This window comes from Netta rufina (genome assembly GCF_964035555.1).
Source record: "Netta rufina genome assembly, chromosome: Z".
Taxonomy (NCBI): Eukaryota; Metazoa; Chordata; class Aves; order Anseriformes; family Anatidae; genus Netta; species Netta rufina.
Window position 1 is genome coordinate 73,066,361 of NC_140126.1, and position 24,153 is coordinate 73,090,513.

Below are 24,153 nucleotides of genomic sequence, written 5' to 3' on the forward strand. Positions count from 1 at the left end.
TGGTTCAGGAGGCCTGCAACCAATAATCTGTCCATAAAGTTTTAAGTTGCTGTTGATACCTCCTGATGCCTTAAAACATGAAGGAAGGAAAGTCAGCAGAAGGAGAGGGAAAACACTCCCTGTCCACCTTTAGCAGACCTAAATCAAATAGTTGCATGATACAGTATCTCCAATTCAAAACAGACACTTCTGTAGAAGGGACAGGTGATTTATTGCTGTTTAACACCCACTGAATAGCACTATATATATAAAAAAGCAGTTATGATTATTATTTCCCCCCACCCCCAGTTGTGAATTCTTAGAGGAAAAAGCATCTGGACTACAGGACACAGATGTGCACATGCTCACACATGCACACAGTGATCATTGCTGCATACTATGTGACTACAGTTTATGTAGAGAGACACCTGGATCAAAGCAAGCTTTACTTATTACATTTTTATGTAAATAGCCACAAAGTCCTTTAAAATAACATATAAATGAGCCATTTCTTGGGAAACATGTGTAGGAGGTGACAGAATGGGGAGAAAAGGAAGGAAGATGAAAATGTTTGTTGCCCAATTGACTGCTTGGTTATTCTTTGGTGAAAACGACTTAAATCATGTTTGTACCCATTTATGCTTGGAGCTACATAGTCTTACAGGATGTAAGTGAAGGAGTTTCTTTTCATCACTTTCTCTTGCCTCTCGTGTATTTTTGGGAGCACAAGATGGGTCATGGCCTTGAGCTTCACTCATTCTGGATTATTTCATTCTCTGTTTCTTATGTGGCATCTTGCACCTCACTGTCTGAAACAGGCACTCTCTGAGGATGGTTTAACTTTGATGACACTATCCTCTAGTGGTGGTGATTCATTACACCTCAGGTAATAAATAGAAATAATGAAAAAATCAACTGTAAGCATAAAATGTAGTTCCTTGATGGTGTCCTTAAGTTCCAATGAATTTGAATACCATGTAGTTGAAAAATGTACATCATTTATGCATTTGCAGATGAAAAGCAGTTATGATAGTGTTAAATGAATCAATATAATTTACAATAATGAAAATAAGCATTATTTCATACATCCTCAGGCTCTAAAGTAAATTTATGAGTAGAGAGACAGCTGTTGCGCATATCAAAATTTAAACAGCCTTCTGGTGTTCTACATATCAGGGTGCATCAGCTTTTTTTGTCTTTGTTGCCCAGCTCCTCTCCAAGAGATTATTGTCTGTCTAGAATTCTATTCAACAATTCTGGTGTAGTAGAAAATTCTTCATGTCTGCTGGGGATCCCCCTGATAAGCTGGAGACACTATCAACATCAGAAAAGCCACACCAACTTTCAGGTGGACAGTGCATATAGAAGTGATATATATTCATTTATCTTTATCTTGATAGTTTTCTGACAACAGCTTGGTTTAATCTGAAAATCATACTTATAATATTTCATAAGTTTTTGGGTTAAAAAGGGTTGTGATGCTCAGTAGATTTAAAAGAAAAAACAAATGAATAGCAGCAGCAGCAATACACATCATGGATGAAATTATTGTCCCAGTGCTGCAGCTAACTTAGTACTGCGCAGATTAATAGCTGTGATAACCAGTGTTTACACATTAGAGTTGCGACTTCTCTTTCGCATGAGTTTTTTGTTTGTTTGTTTGTTTGTTTGTTTTCCTGAACCAAACAAATAAAAGGAGACACAAACCTAGAACTGGAATCAGAAATTCCTGAACCACAGGCTTTACCTTTGGACAATATGGGATAAGGTCTGGATTACTCTGGTACACATTTTCCATGGACACAAGAAGACCAAAACTCAAATAGTTAGTATGTTGAAAAGAACTCTTTTGCCAGGTGTTGGCATGTCTTTTATTAGCAGTTTCTGGAAAAAGGATGAGGTGACTTTTTTCTTTATTGTTATTATTTTATTTGCACCTAAAAGGTATTTCAACCAATGAGTCTGATGGAAGAAAATCAGTCCTCTTTTTAGCATTTTCAGCTCAAAACCAAGCCAAGTGTTTTTCCAGAATTTTTAAACTGAAACTAAATGCCAACCACCATTAAATATGATAGTCAAACAAAAGCACCTGCATGAGTTCCTTAGTGAAAAACAACAAACATACATTCAAGTGCACTGTACATTGTTTCCAGTTACAGTGTGCTCTTGAATACACATGTCCAGCTCAGCTATTTTTTGTGGGCTTCATGGTCATATGCAGCAATTACATAAATCATGTGCTGCCTCACTTCCATATGCTCCCAAAATACAGTTTTGTTTTGTTTTGCCATGTTTTTGTTTTTGTTTTTGTTTTTTTTCTTATTATTATTTTTTTTTTCTGCAGAGCCTTCTTGTCTGTTCATGTGAGATAAGTGTTAAAAAGCTGCAGTGGTGGGGCTGGAGAAGGTGATGAATTCATCTTTGTTATTGTTCTGGTAATGTGAGAAGGGTTAGAATCTCAGATGCAGTTGTGGAAATTTCCCCTCCCTGACCAACCAATGGATATCAGTTTTGCCAGTCAAATATGCAAGGGCCTTTAGGTTTTCTGTGAGATCAGATCATGCCACTTCAGTGGGACAGGAGATTTCTTAAGGTTGTGTAGGGAGAATATGACCAAGACTTTTAAAAATTGAGCATATAAAATTAGGGTTCTAACTGGGAAGCCTAAACTGAGCCTAGATTATCCCAGGCAGATTCACACTTATATTCTTATTTTGAAAAAAGGGGCAATTATTTAGGTGCCTAATAGTGGACTGTCTATTGTCAATCAGTTTTGGTATCTTGACATTCTTGGTGATCCCCCGTAGAAAACAGTGACTGTCAAAAAAATCAGCAGTCAAAAGAGCCCATTTCTCCTTGTGTTTATTTTTCATATACCAACCGGAATTTATGTGACTTGCAAAAATAAAGCCAATAACCAACTTTTGGAAGAAATGGTCTAATTCTCAGAGATACCCAAAGAAAATGTTTGTTTCTTGAATAACAAAACAGGTACAATCAAATTCAGTGAGAAAACAAGTAACAATGCTCAAAACACTTTTTCTTTTTTATTTTTTGATCCACATAACATTTTTCCATGCCTGTATTGTAGATTGACTATGTTTGAATATATGTTCAACATTAAATGCTGAAGACTTCAAAATGTTTTCTTTAACACAAACTCTTAGGACAAGGAACATTTATCTTTAAGTAGAAACATGTACAGTTTTAAATCATATTATTGTGAGATTCTGTTCCTGCAAACAGTGTGTAAGGAGACCTTTAGATCTACCTCACTGAACTGTCTGATGAATAGTTATCTGTGTGCTTTTAGGGGATTTTGACAAGTTTTAGGTCTTAGTAGTACAGTAGTTCTCAAGGTAAACCTTCTCAGTAGTTTCCTGCTTTTCAGGCAAAATGTCATAACCTTGTGCAGCATATTGGGCAGTCTAGATAGTTTAAGCACTTCCCGCTAAGCATTACCTTTTCATCATGCTGTACTCCCTGTATTCCAAAAATGTATTGATCTTGAAAACTGCAAAATAACATGATTAAAGTAGTTAGGTCATACCTTTGGTGCCCTAAAGTTCAGCTGGCAGTCCAGGTACTACTTTCACATAAACAGATTGCTTTCCATGAAACTGGTATTTCATTATATACATTTTTATTGGCCAGACATTATATTTGTCCTCCCACCCCCCCCCCCTTTTTTTGTTTGTTTGTTTGTTTGTTTGTTTATTGCAAATTCCCTTTAAAGACAAAGTGGGAGCTTCTTGCATATGGTCAGGGCAAAAGCTCTGGAGCTCCTTGGCTAACCTTAGGGCACCTAGTCCAATATGTAAACCAAAATGAGATGTAATTTCACTAACACTGGAAAGTATTGCTGGCCACCTGCACGAAACCAATTTGTTCTGATTTGTTGTACTGTAGCTGTATGGCAAGAAGCAATTTTTTTTCTGATCTACAACGTGTTCTTGCTTCTTTTCTTTTGGAAAAGAAAGAGCTTTCCGGCATTTCCGGTGGTTGGGAGAGTTGGATTTGTCTTCTGGAGCTGATGGGCCACATGAAAAACACTTAGGCAGTGTTTCCAGTGTTCCCATTTCCTATCAAGGGAAAAGAGCTGATTGCAGCTGTGTGAGTGCAACACAAAAAGAAAATGTTCTTTCAGGAAACTGAGACCCAGGCTTGTGGAGCAAGTTCACCTCTCACTGTGGTGAGAGCTATAAGGCACTGCCACATGCCTGGACCTGTAGCATCAGCCACACACAAGATCATGTGGGCCAGAGGCAGGGGATTTGTAGCCTGCAAATTTTGACTCATCCACCTAGACCCTAATTTCCAGAAGGTTAATCTCAAAAACAAAGGCACTGAAGTGAGCTCAGAGTGCTCACAGCACCCCAGCACTCCTAGAGCTTCATTATTCATTGTGTCCTCAAAATCAGGCAAATTTCTGCTCAGCACATTTGAGGTATATGCATTTCACTGCACTGACAGACAGAAGAGGCAGAAGGAAATAATACAACATTTTTTAAAAGCTTTTTTTTTTTTTTTTTTTTTTTTTTTTAATTTGCTTTCCTTCTATTACAGTGTGGTTGTGGGGCTGTCCCATTGATACTTAGTATGGGAAAGCATTAGTTTTCCTCAGCTTGATATTTTACAAGGGAATCAAAACAGCTACAAATAAGAGCTTGTTTACAAATAATAATACAGAATCAAAATTATTCTTGCACTTTTCTGTAGATTTTTCTCTTGCTTTTATGGAATAGTGAATAACTCTTTTACAATGATTCATAGAGAGTCTTCATTTCACTTATAAAATTCTTGAAAAAAGCTCAAATAAGCTTGGTAAAATCACAGTGGTACAGGAGAAAAAGACAAAGCCCAAATAGTAATACAACTATATAAAACGAAGTCTATACTTCTATACAACTTCTATACTTCTATACAACTATATAAAAAGAAGTCCATTCCTACTTAGGTCCTTATATATCTTAAATTTGATGTAATACAAACTACAAAATAACAAAATTTACACTGTCATTGGAAACATTTAATAATTGGCTTGATCAAAGACACTGTGAATACAATGCAACATTTGAAGGTATCTTAGGGAAATTGAATTTAAATAATTCACTTAGCTCTGTGAATACTAACTTTTACAGCTGTAAAGCACACCCATCCAAATAGAAGAAATCTGGTGTTGCTTTTGGCAGCTTCTCCATTGTGTTTGGGCTGCTGGCGTTTCTCTGTTAATGGCCCTTGTGAGCAGGCACGGCGGTAAAGGAGTCCTTTGGAGCTATTCATGTTATGGATTAAGCGCATATAGCTACTTGGGGTTGTGCCTTGGGCCTCTGTCTCACAAGGGGAGTTATTCATATCCTTCAGAAAATGCTGTTGATAATTAGTGCTTTGTAGGGCAGTAAGCTCACTCCCATTACATAAGATTAGTGCCGTAATAAGGAGCTGGCTAGTGTCTGTGGCCAGATTGTCTGTCACTGGGAGACTGCTGCCAGCTAGGAGAGTAATGGGGCATATTGCCACTTTTAAAACTGTCCAGAGACTCCACGTTAGTTTTTCTTCCCTTCAGCACAGCAGCTTTACGCCGTGTGTTCGCAGTGCTGGCCCTCCGGTTGTCAGTCCTAGGTAGCTGCATAAAAAACACAGTAAAACCAAACCCAAGTTTAATCCTGGAGAAAACAAAGCCCTCTCTTTTCCCCACTTTATTGGTCAGTGAATCAGAATGGTCTGACCTGAGCAAATCTAAAACTGCACCCCTTGCATAAAGAGTAACGTTATTGAACACAAAGCCCTTCAAAAGGCACGGGGTTTTGTAGGGAGGTAGCCTGTCTCCGAGGGTTAAATAAAGCAAACAAACTAAAAAATACTGTAGTCAGCTGCAAACAAAAAGCTCATTGTGCCAATGTCCCACAGGATCCCTGCAGAAGGAGATTTTAAATCTACCAAATGTTTTGATTTTGTGCTGCAGTCAGTCATTACAGACTCTTTTTAAGATGCTCATTTGACCTGCATTTAACTGGGGGAGAAGTATATAACATTATTAATGACAGTTATGTTTTTAGTTCAGCCTGTTGTAGGCTGAAGGAAGGGCCTCTTGTACAAAGCGTTTTTTTTGTCTTATATTTACCAAGGGGGCCAGCAGTTTCTTCAGAGCCTCATTACAGCTTGCCCTGGGCTAAAGCTCTTGGACAGCTTCAAACCTGCAATAACTGTTGAAATAAATGACAAAGTGGACGATTTTCATTTTCCACTGACTCTTCTGTAAGCTGTGCACAAAAAGAGCAAGTCACACCCTACACAATTTGCATCATGTTGATAATACGTAATTAAGCTGGTGTTAATCCCAGAAAACATGTATTATGCCATTTAACATCCTACCACACTTATCTTCCACGGCAAGACACCTGCCCAATAACAAGAGAATTTCACCAGCTCCCTGTGGCATTCATTTTTCATTCTCCATCCTAAGGGAACTTCTGGATATCTAACACACACAATATACCCAGAAAATTGAACTCTAGAGTGTGTGAACCATGACAAAAGTCACTACCCTAAGAGGACTTGGTGCAGAGCAGATCAAACAGGTCAAAGTCATCGGGGTGCTGTCCATTGACTTCAGTTAGCTTTTAAGCCGTTTATAAGAGAGAGATCATTTCTGAAGAATTGTGATCTCGGAGCTACTTAGTTCGCTTCAGGGCTCAGTAGTGAGTAGACACTGCCATCTAGTGGGAATTTCTTGACATACCTGCCACTTTGTGCTTTGAGTGGAAAGTTTGTTACCTTGAGGTTCTGTTTAAAAAAAAAAGTCAAAAAGATAGTGGTCTCCTAGATACCCCCCCCCCCCCCCCCAAAAAAAAAAAAAGATACTGATTTTTATTTCAGCTACATCAGCTGATGATTTTTACTTATTTCATTTCTAGTTCAAAGCTCCTTCTTTCTCCCTGTATGACTGCAATGGGGAGCCAATTTTGGGTGCCTGCCCAATCCAAATCCTGCCTCTTTCCCATGAACAAAAAACACAAATTAGAGGCTTGAGGGAAGTCATTCTACTGTGATCTCTGTATTAAGAATATTGGGATTGTGGCATGTGATATTTTTTGTACCCATAGTCAAGTTTAGACATAGCAGTTGTCTTCCAATTGACTCAAATTTCTCCCAGCAAAGATTTGCCAATACATTTAGCTTTTATTTTAGCATGCGCCTAAAGTATGCATGGGATCTACCCTATGGAGTTTGGGTACCACCCATGTCTTTAATGCAAGGCATGTGCTTAAGCATTCACTGACTGGAGTTTTTAATCTCACAAATACTTTTGGTAAATTCTGTCAAACTACTCCCATTCATAAAATTAAACAGAAGATCTTTTGCAGATCTTTGGGGTGAAATTAAGTGAAACAGAGCCTATGCTGTAAGGTAGTTTCTTGTCTTTCTCAGTATATAAATGTATTTAAATACTAGGTGAAGTTAATGTAAGTATTTTATTCATTGCCAAATCTTCTCAGCGATCTGTTTGATTTTATTTCTACCAAAAAGAAATGCAATCCCTTTCAAACTTCCCATGAGTGTCTCAAGTAACAGTTTCAGTGCTGTCTAACAACATAAGCCACAAACATTCTGAGCTGATCTTTATTCTCATTCTACCCCTGTGCTGATCTATCTTGTGGTAGTTCAGCCAACCTAAAACCATGGGCAATAACAAGTTATTACATCTCTAAAAGAGAGATGTAGTTTTTAGTTAAGCAATCAAGCTATAAGAGAACTTCCCCAGTGCTGGACTTGTTCACTAGATTTCCCTGAAAAGGCTTTTTTTTTTTTTTTTTTTTTTTTTTTTTTTTTTTAAGAAATGCATGCTATTGTGAAGAAAAAAAAAAAAAAAAAAAAAAAAGTATTCCTGTTCCATAGCAGAATTATGGGAAAAAATGAGGATAGCAGCCAAAAAGTTTTGCAGTGGTGTCTTACACTAATTTAGTGACAAAATCTGAGACAGGAAATAGTGCTTCATTTTAAGATGACATGGCACAGAGAGCATCATGTCACCAAGTCCCTGCAGCTTTACGTTTTTTTGTTTGTTTGCTTGTTTTTGTTCTTGAGTTTGTTTGTTTGATTGTTTGTTTTATTTTATTTGCTACATTAATCTTGAATTGAGAAGCAATCAGAGGGGGAAGCAGACAGAAAGAAATAGAATAAAAATACTATTGGAAATTATAAGTCCCAAAAAGTGCCAAGAAAGGTTTATACTTTAAACTCATTTGGACATGCTGAAAACATGCTTTACTTTCCCTGCAGGAAAGCCATTAACCCTACAAATATAAATAAGACATGTATTCCAAGTAAACTGTTTCCTAGCTTTAGTTTTGTAGAAAAGATCATTAGCCTTTGCACAATAACGAGGTCAAGCAGTAACATTTTGTTTGCATCAGTAGCTGTGCTTGGTTAAACACGGTGTTTGTTGACTATTCTGGAATGCAAAGCCCATGCTATTGATCTCAGCCACTTGGTGTGCCTTTTGGAGATAAAGGAACTGCTGAAATGTCTAAGTGCATGTCTCAAAGCTGAGATACTGCTCACTCCTGGATTCACCTTGACAGGGCAAACATCTGAAAGAGCTGAATGGATTACTCGTTAAAAAGGAAATGAGTCCCTCAAGTAAGGCTGGTTATCTGAAAATTTAAATAACAAATCTCCCACAAGGCAGGATCTTGTTTGTGACAGGAAGGCTCTGCTTATTCTGTTTAATTACCAGCCATCCGAATGACAAAAATAGTGACCAGCTAATAAAATCAGCCACTTTACAGCTCTTGCTGTAATCCTGGTTTTCTTGGATTTAATTGGTGGACTGTCATCCTGCCACCTAACTGGCAGATTAAGGCTGTGATTTAATTCAGTCTGATATGGGGGGGAGGGGGGGGGGGGAGGGAATAAATAAATAAATTGAACTTTTATTATAAAAACATCTTCATGGACTTTTGTAATCATCAGATCCAAGGTCCTCCCATGAGGCAAGAAAATATATAGCCACTGTTCCCCAGGCTATCAGTTGCCAATCAGTCAGCCATGTGTTGTCTGCTGCCATGTGGGAAGCCTGAGGAGCTGGTCCCCTGCCTCACTGTGGCTCCAGCCCATGGACCTTCTGCCCTCTTTCTACGGGGAAGTTTTCAGTACTCTTCAGCAAAGTAAACTAGAACAACTAAGTCCAATGTGTTAGCATGGGTTTCAGTTTCGCCAAAAGACTGTACAAGAAAGATTTCCTAAAAGGCAAAAAGAGTGCAGTGGGAGCTCCTGTTTTTGGCATGAAATGATGGCAAGACACAACAGTGTGTGGTTTCCAAAGGACCAAATGCATGTACAGATATCAAAATATTGTTGCCAAGGCCAGTTCCTGCTGTTTTCTGGTCACACCAAAACACAGATTTTTTTTGGTAACACGAAGCAAGTGTCCTGCCTTCATGGATGCTGAGGGCTTTGCCAAGAGCCTGGCACAGCAGTGTCAGCGTCCTGCAGCCTCCCCAGCAAGACATGCTTCACAGCTGGAGGAAAAGGGCTAGACCTTCTGTGAAGCTCACTATAAGCTTACACGTCCTTACATGTCCTGGAAGTGCTTTTCATTTTAATCGCTTTGACATTAGCCAGGGCAGTAAAAATATTTAGGTCGATATAATTATTTCTGCTGAGTACCTTTCTTCTTTTCATGGTCTTTCTTCCGTGTATGAACTTAGCATTTGAATCTCTTTAGGTTTTCAGGACCCTAAATCATACCTTATGAATGATACAGCTAAAACTAGTGCTAATGGTGCTGATTGAAGCATGACTGTTGGTAAAAGGATGCCTTGGACTTTATCAACTCCAACACAGCACTGCTTAGCGTGGCTTTGCTGGTGTGCTGAGACAGCATCAGTTTCCCTGAAGACAGAAGGTAGTAGCAGGGTGGCTGGAATGATACAAGTTGGCTTTGGCTCCTCTGTGAACATAGCTAATCTGTTTTGGACATGATCTTAAAAAACGAACAAACCCAAATGGTAGATGTTGCCAAGGAATGAAATTAAAATATTGGGTTTTGTTTTCTTTTTTTTTTTCTTTTTTTTTTTTTCTTTGTACAATATAACTGTTCTACAAGACAGTAATTGCATTGAAATACAAAGAACTTAAATGATGTAGCCACTTAAAGAATGGCATCTTATTTAGATTATTTTGAGTGGTGTTTTCCAACAGGAGATTTATGAATTGAGTGTTTAGGATACTTCTTTTTGCAAGGGGAGGGGTATCTGTACATTTCACAGACTTTGTAGAGAGATTGTAAGGAATATCTCTGAAAACAAACAGTACAATGCAGTATGTAACATGGGATTTGGTTCTTTCCCATTACGTTTCTGCTGATGTAGTTTTACTGGACATAGTGCAGTCACCCCTGGTTTACAGTAGTTTAAGTGGAAAACAGAGTCAAGCTCATGGTCATGCAAAAATGTCATCTGTAAGAAGAAAGCAAATTATTAGTTTATTTTTGTAACAACTTATTCAACTCAAACTGTGAGAATCTTTTTGTATCATTATCATGTTATCAGGGGCTAAATAAGGATCTGAAAAACTACAGAGGAGCTGGGTGGGGACCTAAGAAAGCAATTCAGCGGTCTGGAACTTCCTCTGCTAAGCAATTCTGGCACTGAAACCAAATGAAATCAGAGGTATTCAGCCAAAATAAACTCATGCAATGATGATATTAGATATGAGGTAACAGCATGTCATGCTGGAGGATATCAGACATTCTTGAGTAAACCACACAGCCCAGATATAATCCCTTGCCATTATGCTGCAGCCCTGCCAACAAAGCAGACAAATTTTGGGCTCGGGTGGGAGCTGGCAAGTTGCTGAGCACCTTCAGCTCACACGCCCCCATTTGCCATGAAGCATCCCAGTTCCCACACACTGACCCCTGCAGAAGCATGCAGCTCTCTGCAGCTGCAGTTCCACAAGACAGAGCCGTGAGGCTTTGCTGTCAGGGTGTCACTAACCAAACTTTTCTACCATTAACCTGGCTGTTTTCACAGCTTTTTCCTTGTGTCCCTATGTCTTGGCATATTCTCAAAGGAGCAGATGCTACCTTTCAGTAGGGCAGGTGGTGAGATGTGAGGGGTGACTGAGACGAGTGCGTGGGGCCATAACACAGGTAAGCCTAAGCCCTTGGTGTGTGTGTGCACCCTGCCTTAGCCAGCAATAGGCATCTCACATGGCCTCGGCACATTCCCAGACCCTTCACCAGCTTGGCTGTGCCAAGTCACTAGACCTGAGGCGAGGCAGCACTTCCGACATATCCTTTTGCAAAAGGGAGCACTCCAAATTACAAAAATACATACCGTGCATGGGCACACGCCTTACCTCCCATTGTCCTCACCGGCCCAGGAGATATCAGGAGGTATATGCAGAATTTTCTTTAGTTAATTTTGTTGGTTATTTTTTTGTACCAGGTGTTGCAGGAGGCCCACACACAACAGATCCCATTTGACACATGTATATGGTATTTTACTACCATGCTTACAAAAGGTTATACTCTTCATTTCTCAGTTGATGTGAGTTTTTGAATTCTGGACATCAGTAAGGAAGTTAGAATGTGTTGCAGTTTAGGACTATGAGATACTAAAGCATAGAGGTGAAGTTAAGCTGGTCCCACAAAAGTAGGAAGATGTTTTATGAATTGCTAGAGGTAACAGATTCAGTGCAGAACAAATTTATTTAAATCATGATTGTTAAATTGCTTGGATAATTAAAACCAGTGATGGACACATAACAGGAAAATATGCATTTAACTCTTTTGTTGTTGTTGTTGTTGTTGTTGTTGTTGTTGTTGTTGTTGTTATTGTTCATAGCTTGATTCCTTGTAAGGTAAATACTACTTGCATAGAGTATGTAAACTGTATTACTAAAATGGTTTTGCACAGGCAATGAATAGTGGTTATTTCATAAAGCTAAGCAAATAGAAAGCTAAACTTTTATGACATTTATGTGGGCCAACTCTAGACAGAAAGATGTAAGCATTGTAGGAACTCTGTCATTTTGACCATACAAGGGACTATCTGCCAATTAAAGCCTGGCATTTATGTGAATTCCTGTTCTTTTAGATATCTATTTTTAGCCACCATCAAATTCTTGGAGTGACACAACAGGAATCACAAAGAAAATTGCTAAGAATAGTTTCCCATATTTCCTCTAGCTTTTCTTTGCATAACATTAAGGAAATCTCAAGTTACTGAGCTTCAGTTGGGATCAAGATGAAACAAGAAGTGGAGTAAACAGTATCCCACCACTGCTAACTTCAAGGACAGTAGTGCATATGTCCCCTATCAAAGACATTGGATAGATTATCTATCTGTATGATAATCCCTTTGTTTTCCTGCTGGTTTCCTGCTGTCCCTCTTGATAGGGGCAGGTGCTGAGCTGGGAGGTGCAGAGCTGTTTGGTTAAATTAAGTGCAAACCTGCAAATTGACAGCTTCGAACCTAAAAAGCAGAGTCTGCCCAAATCAACATGTCAATTGTATGTTCCAGGTGCAGTGCCAGGAAGAAAAAAAAATATATATATATATATATATATATATATATATATATATATATATATATATATATATATATATATATATATTTAATGCTAAAGCTATTTTTCTGCCATTTGAAACTTGTTGTTACATAATGACAATCAGATTTTTACTTCTAAAACTACTGTGCCAGTTTCCATTTTCACTCATATGTATGTGATCCAGATGTCTGTGGTGGTAATTTCTCTGCAGAAGGCAGAATTTGGATCATAATTTCTCAAGCTGCTCTATACTCCGAGTCTGCCACCTAAGCCTTTTTAATGGCAATATCAATCTGCAGTGATCTGGGGCCACTTTCTGACACCTTTACTTATTTCACACAAAATTCTGAAAGTCATCCTATTGCATGGCTTCATTAATTGAAGAATAAATAATTTGAATTTGAGAATGCAGCCTGTGGTTTGTCATTTAGTAGACATGGACTAGTAGGGGTAGTAGCTTATTCATTGCATTTCCTGGCTTTGTGCTTTCAGCCTATGTAAGGTAGAGTGTGATCCAACACATTTTTGTTGAGATAGTCCTTGAACTGAATTGTGTCAACTTGTTTTACTCACCTGATACCAGTCTACAGTAAGTAAAATGTAGCATCAAAATACTTTTTGTCTGTTAATAGAGTGGGAAGATATTGTAAATCTAGTTTTGTGTAGTTTGTGCTTAACTGCCTGAACCAAACAATTGAGGTTGCTCATCATCAACGGTAATATTTTGTGTTCTGTAAAATGAAATGTAAATATATTCCAACACTGGGAATAATGGGTGTGCTTCTCTTTTCTGCAGCAATATGAGAACTGGCGACCAAACCAGCCAGACAGTTTCTTTTCTGCTGGAGAAGACTGTGTTGTTATAATATGGCATGAGAATGGGCAGTGGAATGATGTTCCATGCAATTATCACCTGACCTATACCTGCAAGAAAGGAACAGGTACAAACTTTACAGTAACTATAGCATAATTCCAGTTTTATAAACACAAAGGGACAAATTCTAAGTGATTTATGGTGACCAATACAGTGAACCTAGAGCTGAGTTAGCCCCACAAACTTGTTTTTCTCTATCCACATATTAAACTTTTCCTAATCTGCTCTTGAGTCAAGGTCAAAATGGTACACAATAGAAACTCCTAGTTGAAACTAGACAAATTTCTTATTTGCAGATCTCAACAAAAGAGGCATTTACGTACTTGGCAGACCTGCTTTACCTGCGTGCCACTGTGAACGATGTGCGTAGCAGTGACAGAATGCACAGGAATGGCACAAAGCAGCACCAGGGGAGGTTCAGACTGAAGGAATCTGAAAGGCACATTGGGCTTATACACTGCTAGAGCTGGTGCTTACATACAATCACAGAATAGCTTGGGTTGGAAGGGAATTTAAAGACCATCTGGTTCCAACCCCCTTGCTATGGGCAGGGACACCTCCCACCAGATGAGGTTGCCCAAGGCCCCATCCAGCCTGGCCTTGAACACCTCCAGGGATCAGGCATCCACAGCTTCTCTGGGCAACCTGTACCAGGGATTCACCACCCTCAGAGTGAAGAATTTCTTCTTTATAGGTAATCTAAACCTATTCTCTTTTAGTTTAAAATCATTACTCCTTGTCTTCTCACTATACCCCCTGACACAGAGTCCCTCCCCAGATTTCCTATAGCCCTCTTTCGGCACTGGCAGGCCACTGTAAGGTCTTCCCAGAGCCTTCTCTTCTCCAGGCTGAACAACTCCAACTCCCTCAGCCTGTCTTCACAGGAGAGGTGCTCCAGTTCTTTGATCATACAGGATGCTCTTACAGGCCCCTGTCCTTCTTCTGCTGGGGTCCCAGAGCTGAGTGCAGGACTCCAGGTGGGGTCTCACAAGAGCAGAACAGAGGAGAACAATCCCCTCCCTCACCCAGATGATCCATGCTGCTGTTGGTGTAGCCCAGGGTACGGTTGGCTTTCCAGGCTGCAATCACACATTGCTGGCTTGTGTTGAGCTTCCTGTCAACAAACATTCCCAGGTTATTCTTCTCAGAGCTGGTCTCAATCCATTCTCTGCCCAGCCTGTATTTGGGCTTGGGATCGCCCTGACCCATATGCAGGACCTTGAACTTGGCTTTGTTGAACTTCATGAGGTTTGCATAGGCCCACCTCTCAGGCCCATCCAGGTCCCTCTGGATGGCATCCCTTCCCTCCAGTGTGTCGACCACACCACCCAGCTCGCTGTCATCAGCAAACTTGCTGAGGGTGCACAAGGTCTTACTGCCCATGTCACTTACAAAGATGTCAAACAGCAATGGTCCCAACACCAATCCCTGAGGTTCACCACTCCTTCCTGATCTCCACATGGTTATTGAGCTGTCTACCACAACTCTTTGAGTGCAACCATTCCTTACCCAGTGAGTGCTCCATCCATCAAATCCCTGTCTCTCCAATTTAGGGACAAGGATATCATGCGGTCAGTGTCAGATGCTTTGCACATGTCCAGGTAGATAATGTCAGTTGCTTTTCCCCTATCCTTCATTGCTGTAACCCCATCATAGAACGCCATCAGATTTGTGAGGCACAACCTACCCTTAGTGAAGCCATGCTGGCTGTTACCAATCACTACCTTATTTTCCATGTGCCTTAGACCAAGCTAAGGAGGGTCTTCCAGGAGTGTCTGCTCCATGATGCTGCTGAACACAGAAGTGGCCTGTAGTTGCCTGGGTCAATGAAACCTCAAACACGAGAGTTGCCAGGGGATGTATATTAACACTTTAGTTGTTCTCTGTCTTTTTAGACTGGGAAAGTAAAGAAGAAACCAAAATCTCTCCACTGTCTCCCAATTATCATTTACAGCATTTTGATAACATGTTCATTGTGTGTTGAAGGGTGCATGAGTTTTAAGTGCTTTTAAAAAGTCTGCTGTTGAGGAAGACCTGAGAAGTTTTAAGAATGAGATTTTTTTTATTTTTTTATTTATTTATTTTTTTAATCAAATGCTTGTAATAACTTCACTGCTCTTCAGGTTTTGCAGCTTTCCAGTGAAAATCTTTTCTTTGTGTGAGTATGAAAACTTTTTTGGTTCAAATTTATATCAGAAATTTAAACCAAAAAGGAAATATTAACCATGCATTTTGCAGTTTTACCATTTCCATCATTATTGTATTTGATGTACAGAACCGGAGAACTACAGAAAAAAGTGATCTACCTGTCCTTATTTGGACATGTCTCTTGGGATTTTTGCTAAAATCTCTTGACATGTCCCCATAGACAGAATTTACCTCAGAAAGGCATTTACAAACTGGGGTTTTGTCTTCCTTTAAGTTGCCTGTGGTCAGCCTCCTGTTGTGGAAAATGCAAAGACCTTTGGGAAGATGAAACCTCGTTATGAGATCAACTCACTTATTAGATATCACTGCAAAGATGGCTTCATCCAGCGTCATATTCCAACCATCCGGTGCCAAGGGAATGGAAGATGGGATATGCCTAAAATTACATGCATGAATCGTAAGTTCTCTGAAAAGGAATCAGTGCTGCCTCAGAAACAATAGATTCATTAATGTAAAGATGAGCATCTGTAATGATAAGTAATGAAAAGTAATGAGTATATTTTTAAAAGAAGTGCAAACCTTATATTATAGATTATGACAGCAGTACAGCTTACACTATCTGTAGAAAAATCACTGGGATTCTAAAACTAATAAAAATGTTACTTTTCTGTTTTTAGAAAAGCCATTAAGATTCTTTTCAATTAAGCAGCAACATTCTTACAAAGTCTCTGAATTCATAGGTTCTCAATAATGCTAACAATGCCTTCTGCAGATGTGGTCTAACTATTTTCAAGAGATGCTTCTCCTGTCTGTAACATGGCCTTAGTATCAGTTAATCATTTGTTAACTCCCTAATTAATCACAAATAATAGAAAATTAATGTGAAGCATAGCCAGTCCATTCATGCTGATATCATTTCAAATTAATTAATATATTCTTTTTCTCCCTCCTTTTCATTGCAGCGTCCACGTACCAAAGGACTTATTCTAAGAAATACTACTATAAACATTCTTCATCAGGAAAGGGAACATCATTAAATTCATCAAAACACTACCATCGCTGGATCAGGACGTGGCAGGACTCAAGGCGCTGAGTGCTAAATGGTGAATGGGGATTTCCACCATTTCAGCCAAAGTTCTAACTTTCTGTGCCTTTTCTATCACTTATAGGAGTATTATCAAATTGTTTTGAAACTATGGACTCCGGTATTCACAATGCATTTTGCAAAAATATTGTGTTTATCAGAAAACAAAAAAAAATAAAAATAAAAATTATATAGAGGAGAAGTGCTTATGGGGATAAAAAGAGACCATTTCCAGCCTATAATGATTATTTTCTATATGCCATCAGTGTGGACCATTTTATGACATATACCAGCCTTCTGCAATATTTAAACAGCTCAATTTTAGCACCAATGAAAATGTAAATAAGATGATTTTAATGTTGTTTAATTGTGTGTTGTTTTAAAAATCCTGTATATAAAATGAAAAGTCACACTAAGTTCAGGCATATTTATGGTTAGAATGGCCTCAGAGGTCTTCAGTCATTTGTGACATTGTTTTTGTGTTGTTTACCTAGGCTGGAAATGGTTGAAATAACTTCACTGACTGAAATTTGCTATTACAAGGTGAAGATAAACACACAAGTGACATGACTTTTTCTTTTTAATGCAAACTGTGCCAGTTACCATCCAAGGTACAGTGTGTGTCCATGTGATGCAAAATTTAGAGCACATAAAGTGGGGATATAGCATGAACTAGGGACTGCAATGTGGAACTTTTTTTCTGCTCTCCATTCCAGCCTCATCATTCATGAGAAAGGACTGCATGGAGGACTTGTATATGACAAGGAGGGCCTGTAAAAATCCAAGTGCTAATACATTAACTTTATCAACCAGGGCCACCTTTTCTGAAAGAAAGAAAAAAGAGGAAAAAAAAAAAAAGAAAAAAAATGAAAAAAAAAAAGACTTTCACAACATTAACCACAAGGTCTATATTACAGGTCTCTGCATTCTAAAATGGAGTTAGACCTAGTGTTTGGGGGATCTTTTTTTTGTAAAAAAAACAAACAAAAATCAAAAAAGTAAATAATTTTGTATATATAACCATTTTTTAATCTTTTTATAAAGTAATGAATGTTTGTGTATGAATGCTGCAGCTGTGAAGCGTACATAAATAAATGAAGTAAGCCATACTGATTTAATTTATTGGATGTTATTTTACCCATGCAAAGAAGATTAAAAGAGCTCGCCAGTGCAGTATTAGCCCCTGAGCTCCACTTTTGGAACCATCTTTTGCTATTTTCCCAGAGAACAAAATTCCTGCTAAACAGGATCATTTGTTTGTGGTTAGATGGGTGAGAACTGTGTGACTTATGGAAGAATCAGGATCTTGGCTTTCTAGGAAGAAGTGTGTGCACAAAGAGGTTTTAGGTTGTAGTTGGTGCAGTGTGTATGTAGGAGTTTTCTATTATGATTTCTTACCCTGGTCAGCGCGACAACTGACCTGGATGTGTATAGTAAGTGTAGAAGGTAATGTTTGAAAGGACTTCTCCACATAAAGGATTGTGTCTGGTTATTTCTGCAAAGTTCCCTGCACGTCTTTGGGCACAGGAAAAAAAATAAATAATAAAGGATAAATAAAGTAAGTTCCCTAGGATACATACGTACAACTTTCAAAATAACACTGCAAATACAAACAGAGTTGGGAGGCTTATGCCTTTGTGTTAGTGTGGGGATATGATGCAAGAAGTTGAAAAGGAAAGGAAAAGAATCGAAAACCCAGCCAACATGTACAAGTTTGTCCCAGGCAGAACTACCCATGAGGCGACCTTGCCATGGTTTATTGGGACCATTGATTACAGTCCCAGGCAACATCTCTTAAAAAATTGCAGTGACTGCTCCACCATGGATACCCAGTCTTTGTGCATTCAACATGGCAATGCGTCACTGCGTTGGCCGGTTCATTCCCCACCCCTACCCCCAAACAATGCACATAATACTTTTCTCTATTTATATTATCTTGTATAGTGTATAATGTGAATGTCTGTTTTTTGTGAATGAAAGTCTAAAATCTTTGTAACTTTTATATCTGCTTCTGTTTCACCAAAGAAACAAGGTTTTGCTATACTGTGACTTGTCTTGTTATTGCATGTCTTCCTGTTTAAATCTATGCAATGTGATTTTTTTCATATGAATACGGTTAGACTGTCAGGTACTTCACAGTTATCATGGGCTTAGTCAATTGCCCACTGGAGTCAGAGAGTCAGCTGGCTGAACTTTAGTAGGTGCTGGATTTGACTTTATATGAGCAACTGTAGGAGATTTGGAGTAATATTTTAAGATATACGGTATATGTTTTGAAGTCGAATTTTGCTTGTATAAGTCAAGGTTCTGCTCATAAGTATACAGTATTCTGCACATCACTTCCTTGTACCAGAAGCATACAGAACAGAAAATATATTTTAACACTTTACAAACTTTCTCACCGTATGTATAAAAAACCCTGCATAGATTTGTTGTTTTCTTGTCTTCTTGTTGGATTTAAACAATGTTGTAAGGCATTCACATAACATTGTGATTGTAGTTTAAGTAGATTAGGTGCAGTGCTTATATTGATTTTTTTCACCTCCTTCTATTACGCATAATAAAATAGGACTGACAACATTCCTTATTAAAAAAAAAAAAAAAGAAAAAAAAAAAAGAAAAAAAAATAACCAACCTGTTACCCATGCTTGTTTATTTAGACAGAGAATGGAGCTTTCTTCAGCTCTGAAGACTCTTTTTTAACCCTGACCTAAACCCCAAGTGGTGCAGTGCTAGCATGCAGTTGGAACACATCCACTCACATTGCAGGGCCAGGTCTGGTGGGACACTGGGACATTACCGCAGCAAGCAGCTGCGTTCCAGTATCTGCAGCATCACCAAGCTCAGGAGTGTGGCAGGATGCTGTGATCAGCCTATAGAAACAGAAGACAAAGCCAGAGATTCAAACACAGATCACTTATATATTTATTTATTTATTTTAACGAGTATTTCTTAGCTCTGCTTTCTTGCCTTCCAGGTAAACCCAGAATCCTGTCAAATATTTTCCAGTTCCCTGGTGTCTGCTCCAGAAACTCTGCGTTAAGTTGCATTTGACAAATCCATGCAAGACAAACACCAGAGTAGTACTCCTGTAGTAGTCTCCCCCTGCTGCATAAGTATTAAACACTTTTTCTCGACTAACCCACTTTGTCCTGTTAATGGGATGCAGAAACAGCTGTAGAGGAGAAGGTCGAAAGGTTAGTAGAGGATGGGGTGTTGATGGTTACAGTCCTTAGCCGAAAGGAGTCCAGGTGTGCACTGCACATCCTCAGATTGCTGTCAGCATGTGGAGCATTTGGACCAAACAAGGATCAAGCTGCAGGTCAGTGCACAGGGCTCAAATGCCACATGGGAGCATCTGTGTTTCATGTGCCTATGAATATCCAAATAGAGTTCATTATTCCAAGAGTCTTCCTGCCCCTTACCACATTGGCTGAATTTGACTTCCCAGCAGATGGAGAGTCCTCCACCTCTACCTCCTCTAGAGGCTGGCACTACACCGGGTAGAAATGAGCCAGGCTACTTGTTTTGTTCTCAAGAGGATGTGCTGCCTACTAGAAACATCCCTGTATCCCAGCTGTGCCCTAAAAGTCACACAGCTTGAAGCTAGGTAGGAAGAGACAGCTTCCTGATGGCAGATCTCCTGGCAGGCCATTTATTTCTGTGGGACATATCACCCAAGACGGAGACTGTGGATGGAAGTGGCATGTAGGAGAAATCACAAGTCCCTTGGCATGCAACAGGCATGCCAGCAAGATAAAAGTGGGTTGGCAAGGGGCTGCCAAAGCAAGGGACAGCCTGCAAGGAGCTTTGGAGTGAGGATGTTTTTTTCCAGAGCAGTGGCTGAAGGAACATTGTTCAAGGGTCAGTCTATGGGTATGGTGTGGGTCCATGTCTGATACTTTCTTAAGCAAAAGGTCTTCATTTCTGCAGCCAGCATCCTTGCACTGAGCAGGTGCAGAAACTAGCACACACATGCAGAGATATTTCCTTGACAAGAGGATGGTGAGCCTGCAAAAGCCAGTGCAAGTTTGAGCTGTGAGAAGCTCTGCAGTACAGGAGCTTGGCAGACTGAAGACAACCTGAAGCAAGAGGAGGAGGAGCAGCAGCAGCTACCAATTTATATATTATTGTGTAACTGCTGAAAAGCTGGATATTGGCAAGAGTCCTAAGTGCACAAGTTCTGACTAAAATTAAATCCTTAGTGCCCTCTGCTGCTGTTTGCTGCTTTAATAAGTCCCCCCCCCCCCCCCTTTGTTATTTCCACAATGTAGATGCTGACTCTTCATCCAGAAGGGCCATGTTTTTATCTGCTGGGCTGTTGTCTGTTAAATGTCTACCCAAAAAAGAAGTTTTGCAGGTATACCTCCAAAACAGGAGGAGGCCTGAGGCCTGAGGCCTCGTCCCCCAAGGAAGGCTGCAGAGATGCCTCCTAGGGCTTCCGAGCAGGTCCATCAACTTCCATGGCATTCATGGGCAGAGAGGTATGAATCCTGGTGTGAACCAGAGCTATTGTAGCAGGGCGAATGGGTGACCACCTTCTTAGCTCGATTAAAAGGCTTGCATCCTGCCCTGCTGGGCAGCCCACCACAGCTGTCTCAGAGCTTCAGTGCTCCAGGAAATGTTTAAGTCTTTACATACTGAAAACAACTGGGAAAAAAAATGTTTTCAGTTCAGCTGCACTAAAACTCAAAGGCAAATGTATTCTCTTTCCGCAAAAAACATACCACTTTTCATTGTATTACTTATTGTAAGCAGCAATGCGCATAAGCCTCTGTGACCATGCTGCTTTTCCTGACAAGCTGTGAAAGGGATACAAGTGATATTTGGACTAAGCACTGGTGGAAGCTGTAACATGCAAACACGCCAAGCAAGGTTGTTAACATGGTGAAGCCAAGCACAGCCATTCTAAGGAAAGAAGAAAAATGAGGAAATACAGAAAAATATGTATCACCTGAACACCCAAGCGGTAGAAATAGAAGGAAATTTAAGGGCCTGTAAAACACAATGTAATGCAAACTTTGACTTTCATGGAAAACAAATATTTTCAAGTGAAGAAGCCATCAGCTGCTACTATGATAGAGGCTAACTTATGGTTTAATGCAGGTGGAAAAAAATAAAATAAAAGGGAGAGAGAAATCAGTCCTGGAGATGTGTCAGTGAGGAATTTCTTCCAAGGATGAGAATGGATTCATGACACTGGCAACCAAATTCAAGCAGGAAGGGATCCAGAATCCTGCTTCTGGGATGGTCAGAAGAATGGGGAAGCTACACACAATGCAAACACAGGTTGTGGTCCTGCACAGACACAACAGTTTGATGTACCAGCTACATGAGTTCTGGTTGTAAGCTGTAGAAGTTGCTTCATCCAGTGGTGAGAAGTTCTGTGATGGTAAAAGTCCTTACTACTTTAGCACAGGAGGAGATCGGTTCAGAAGAGGGAAGAAATGGTGTGGTTGCCTTTGGTAGCAGGTGAATGGCAGGAGTTTTGCTCCTGTGTTTCTTACACTAGTGTGTTCAAGTTGTTAATCAAAAATAATTTTCCTACATGGTATGGAAAACTATAATGCAGAGGCTTGGGAGAGGTAATGCACAAAAATCTGTAGCAGACCCAGGAAATGGTTTTGTGGTTTTTAAGGGCCCCGTTCCTTCACAGGTTAAAAGCAAGTGTGACTTTTTCTAAGCAGAAGATGGAAGTTTTGATTCCAAATGTATTAGAATCCAAGGCTGCTCTCTTCAGGGTTAAAATAAACTTTGGTCTCGCCCATGTACAATATATAAGTTAATATCTTATTACTATTATCATTTTAAATGCCTTTCTGAATGAAGAATTCCTTCGACAGCAAAGACCATACCTCTTCTGCTGCAGCTTGATCATCTTAAACTAGGGCAGCTTTTTGAGGTAATCAAACCCTGACTTAGTAAGCACATTGTAGATCAACAGGGCGAGAGACAACTCCCAATACAGCATCCGTACAGACCTCGTGGCAGGAGAGGAGACAGCCCCCATCCCCACATGCCTGCTGAGACAGCTACAATTTTCACCTTCTTGCTCTATCCTGCAAGCAGGCAGGCTGGGAGTGCAGCGGGAGCTAGGAAGGGACAGAAGCAGGACAGCTGACCCCAACTGGCCAAAGGGGTATTGCATACCATATGGTGTCATGCTGGACAAGTAATACGGGGTGGCTGGTGTACTGGGTCTGGCTGGAATATTAACTTTCCCTGTAGCAGCCCATACAGTGCTGTACTCTGCACTTGTAGCTGGAACAGCAGTGTTATCACACCAGTGTTGTGTCTACTGCTGAGCAGCACTGGCACAGCATTGGGCCTCTCTCTAACCCTCCTAGGGGGTGGGCAAAAAGTGAGAAGAGAAACATCACTAGGGCAGCTGACCTAAACCAACTACAGGGATATTCCAAACCATGTGGTTTCACACTCAGCAATAAAAGGTGGAAATAGGAAGAAGAGGGGAGGGGTGGGCTCTCGTTGTGAAAACATTGGTTCTCCTCCCGAACACCGGCTACGTGCGTTGAGGCCCTGCTTCAAGGATGTGCTCAAGCATTGCTCATTTGTGGGAAGTAGAGAGTAATTTATTTCCTCTGCACTTCCACATAGCCTCCATTTATTTTATTTGCTTGTTTTCCTCACTTTTATTTTTCCCTTTCCCCCTCCCCTTTCCCCTTTCCCTTTTTATTTCCCTTTAGTTTAATTGTTTAGTTCATAATAATCTTTCTTTAATTATTATTATTATTTCCCTTTAATTAAATTATCCTTATCTCAACCCGTGAGTTGTTCCTTGCTTTACTTCTCCCCCTCCTCATCTAAGGAGGGGGAGTGAGAGAGCAGTTGTGGTATTTAGCTGCCCAGCACGGTAAAACCACCACATCTGGCTGGGGGAATGCACGGGTACTGGCTGCCACTCTTTTCTGGGCCTGGTTACTACAGGTAGTTTGGCTTGACAGAAAGAAAGGCCACGTGGACTGCCCTGCACCTCCCATCCCGTGCCCTGGCTTTATTTTTACCACAAGTTTTTAGGTAATTTTGTTTCCTTTGCTCTTATGATATCTCCCTCTTCATCTTCCTGTTCCTCTGATGGCCCAGCCACTTTGGAGTAGCCTATCTTGCCTTCTTCTTCTCCCTCCCCAGACTGAGTAGGAGTTCCTCTGCTTTCTAAACGACCTGACTTTCTCAGCCCTTTTGAAAAAGGGGTATGATGTTTCGCTTTTTGCACTCACCAGGGACATTGCCCGACTGCCAACACTTTCCAGCTAGGACGGAGAGAGGCTTGACAGCTACAACAGCCTGTTCCCTCTGTACCCTGGGATTCATGTCATCAGGTCCCATAGAACTGTCACTGTTGTTTAGACTCATCAGCTTGTCTCGAACCCACTCTTCCCTTACAGGGGGTTTGTGGTGGTTTTACCATGCTGGGCAGCTAAACCCCACAACTGCTCTCTCACTCCCCCTCTTTTTTGATGAGGAAGGGGAGAAGTAAAGCAAAGAACAA

General features: G+C 40.1%; 1 protein-coding gene across 1 annotated transcript in view; it reads left to right on the plus strand.

Moving 5' to 3' along the window:
• VCAN (versican) overlaps window positions 1–17,750 on the plus strand; it is a gene marked incomplete at its 5' end in the record, with an annotated part of 106,031 nt that extends 88,281 nt beyond the window's left edge. The window contains 3 exons of the mRNA XM_084305214.1: window positions 13,337–13,481; window positions 15,837–16,019; window positions 16,525–17,750. Coding sequence (XP_084161340.1) covers window positions 13,337–13,481; window positions 15,837–16,019; window positions 16,525–16,655 — 459 coding nt within the window. The 3' untranslated portion in view covers window positions 16,656–17,750. The remainder of the gene's footprint in view (window positions 1–13,336; window positions 13,482–15,836; window positions 16,020–16,524) is intronic.
• Between the last annotated feature and the right edge of the window lie 6,403 nt (window positions 17,751–24,153).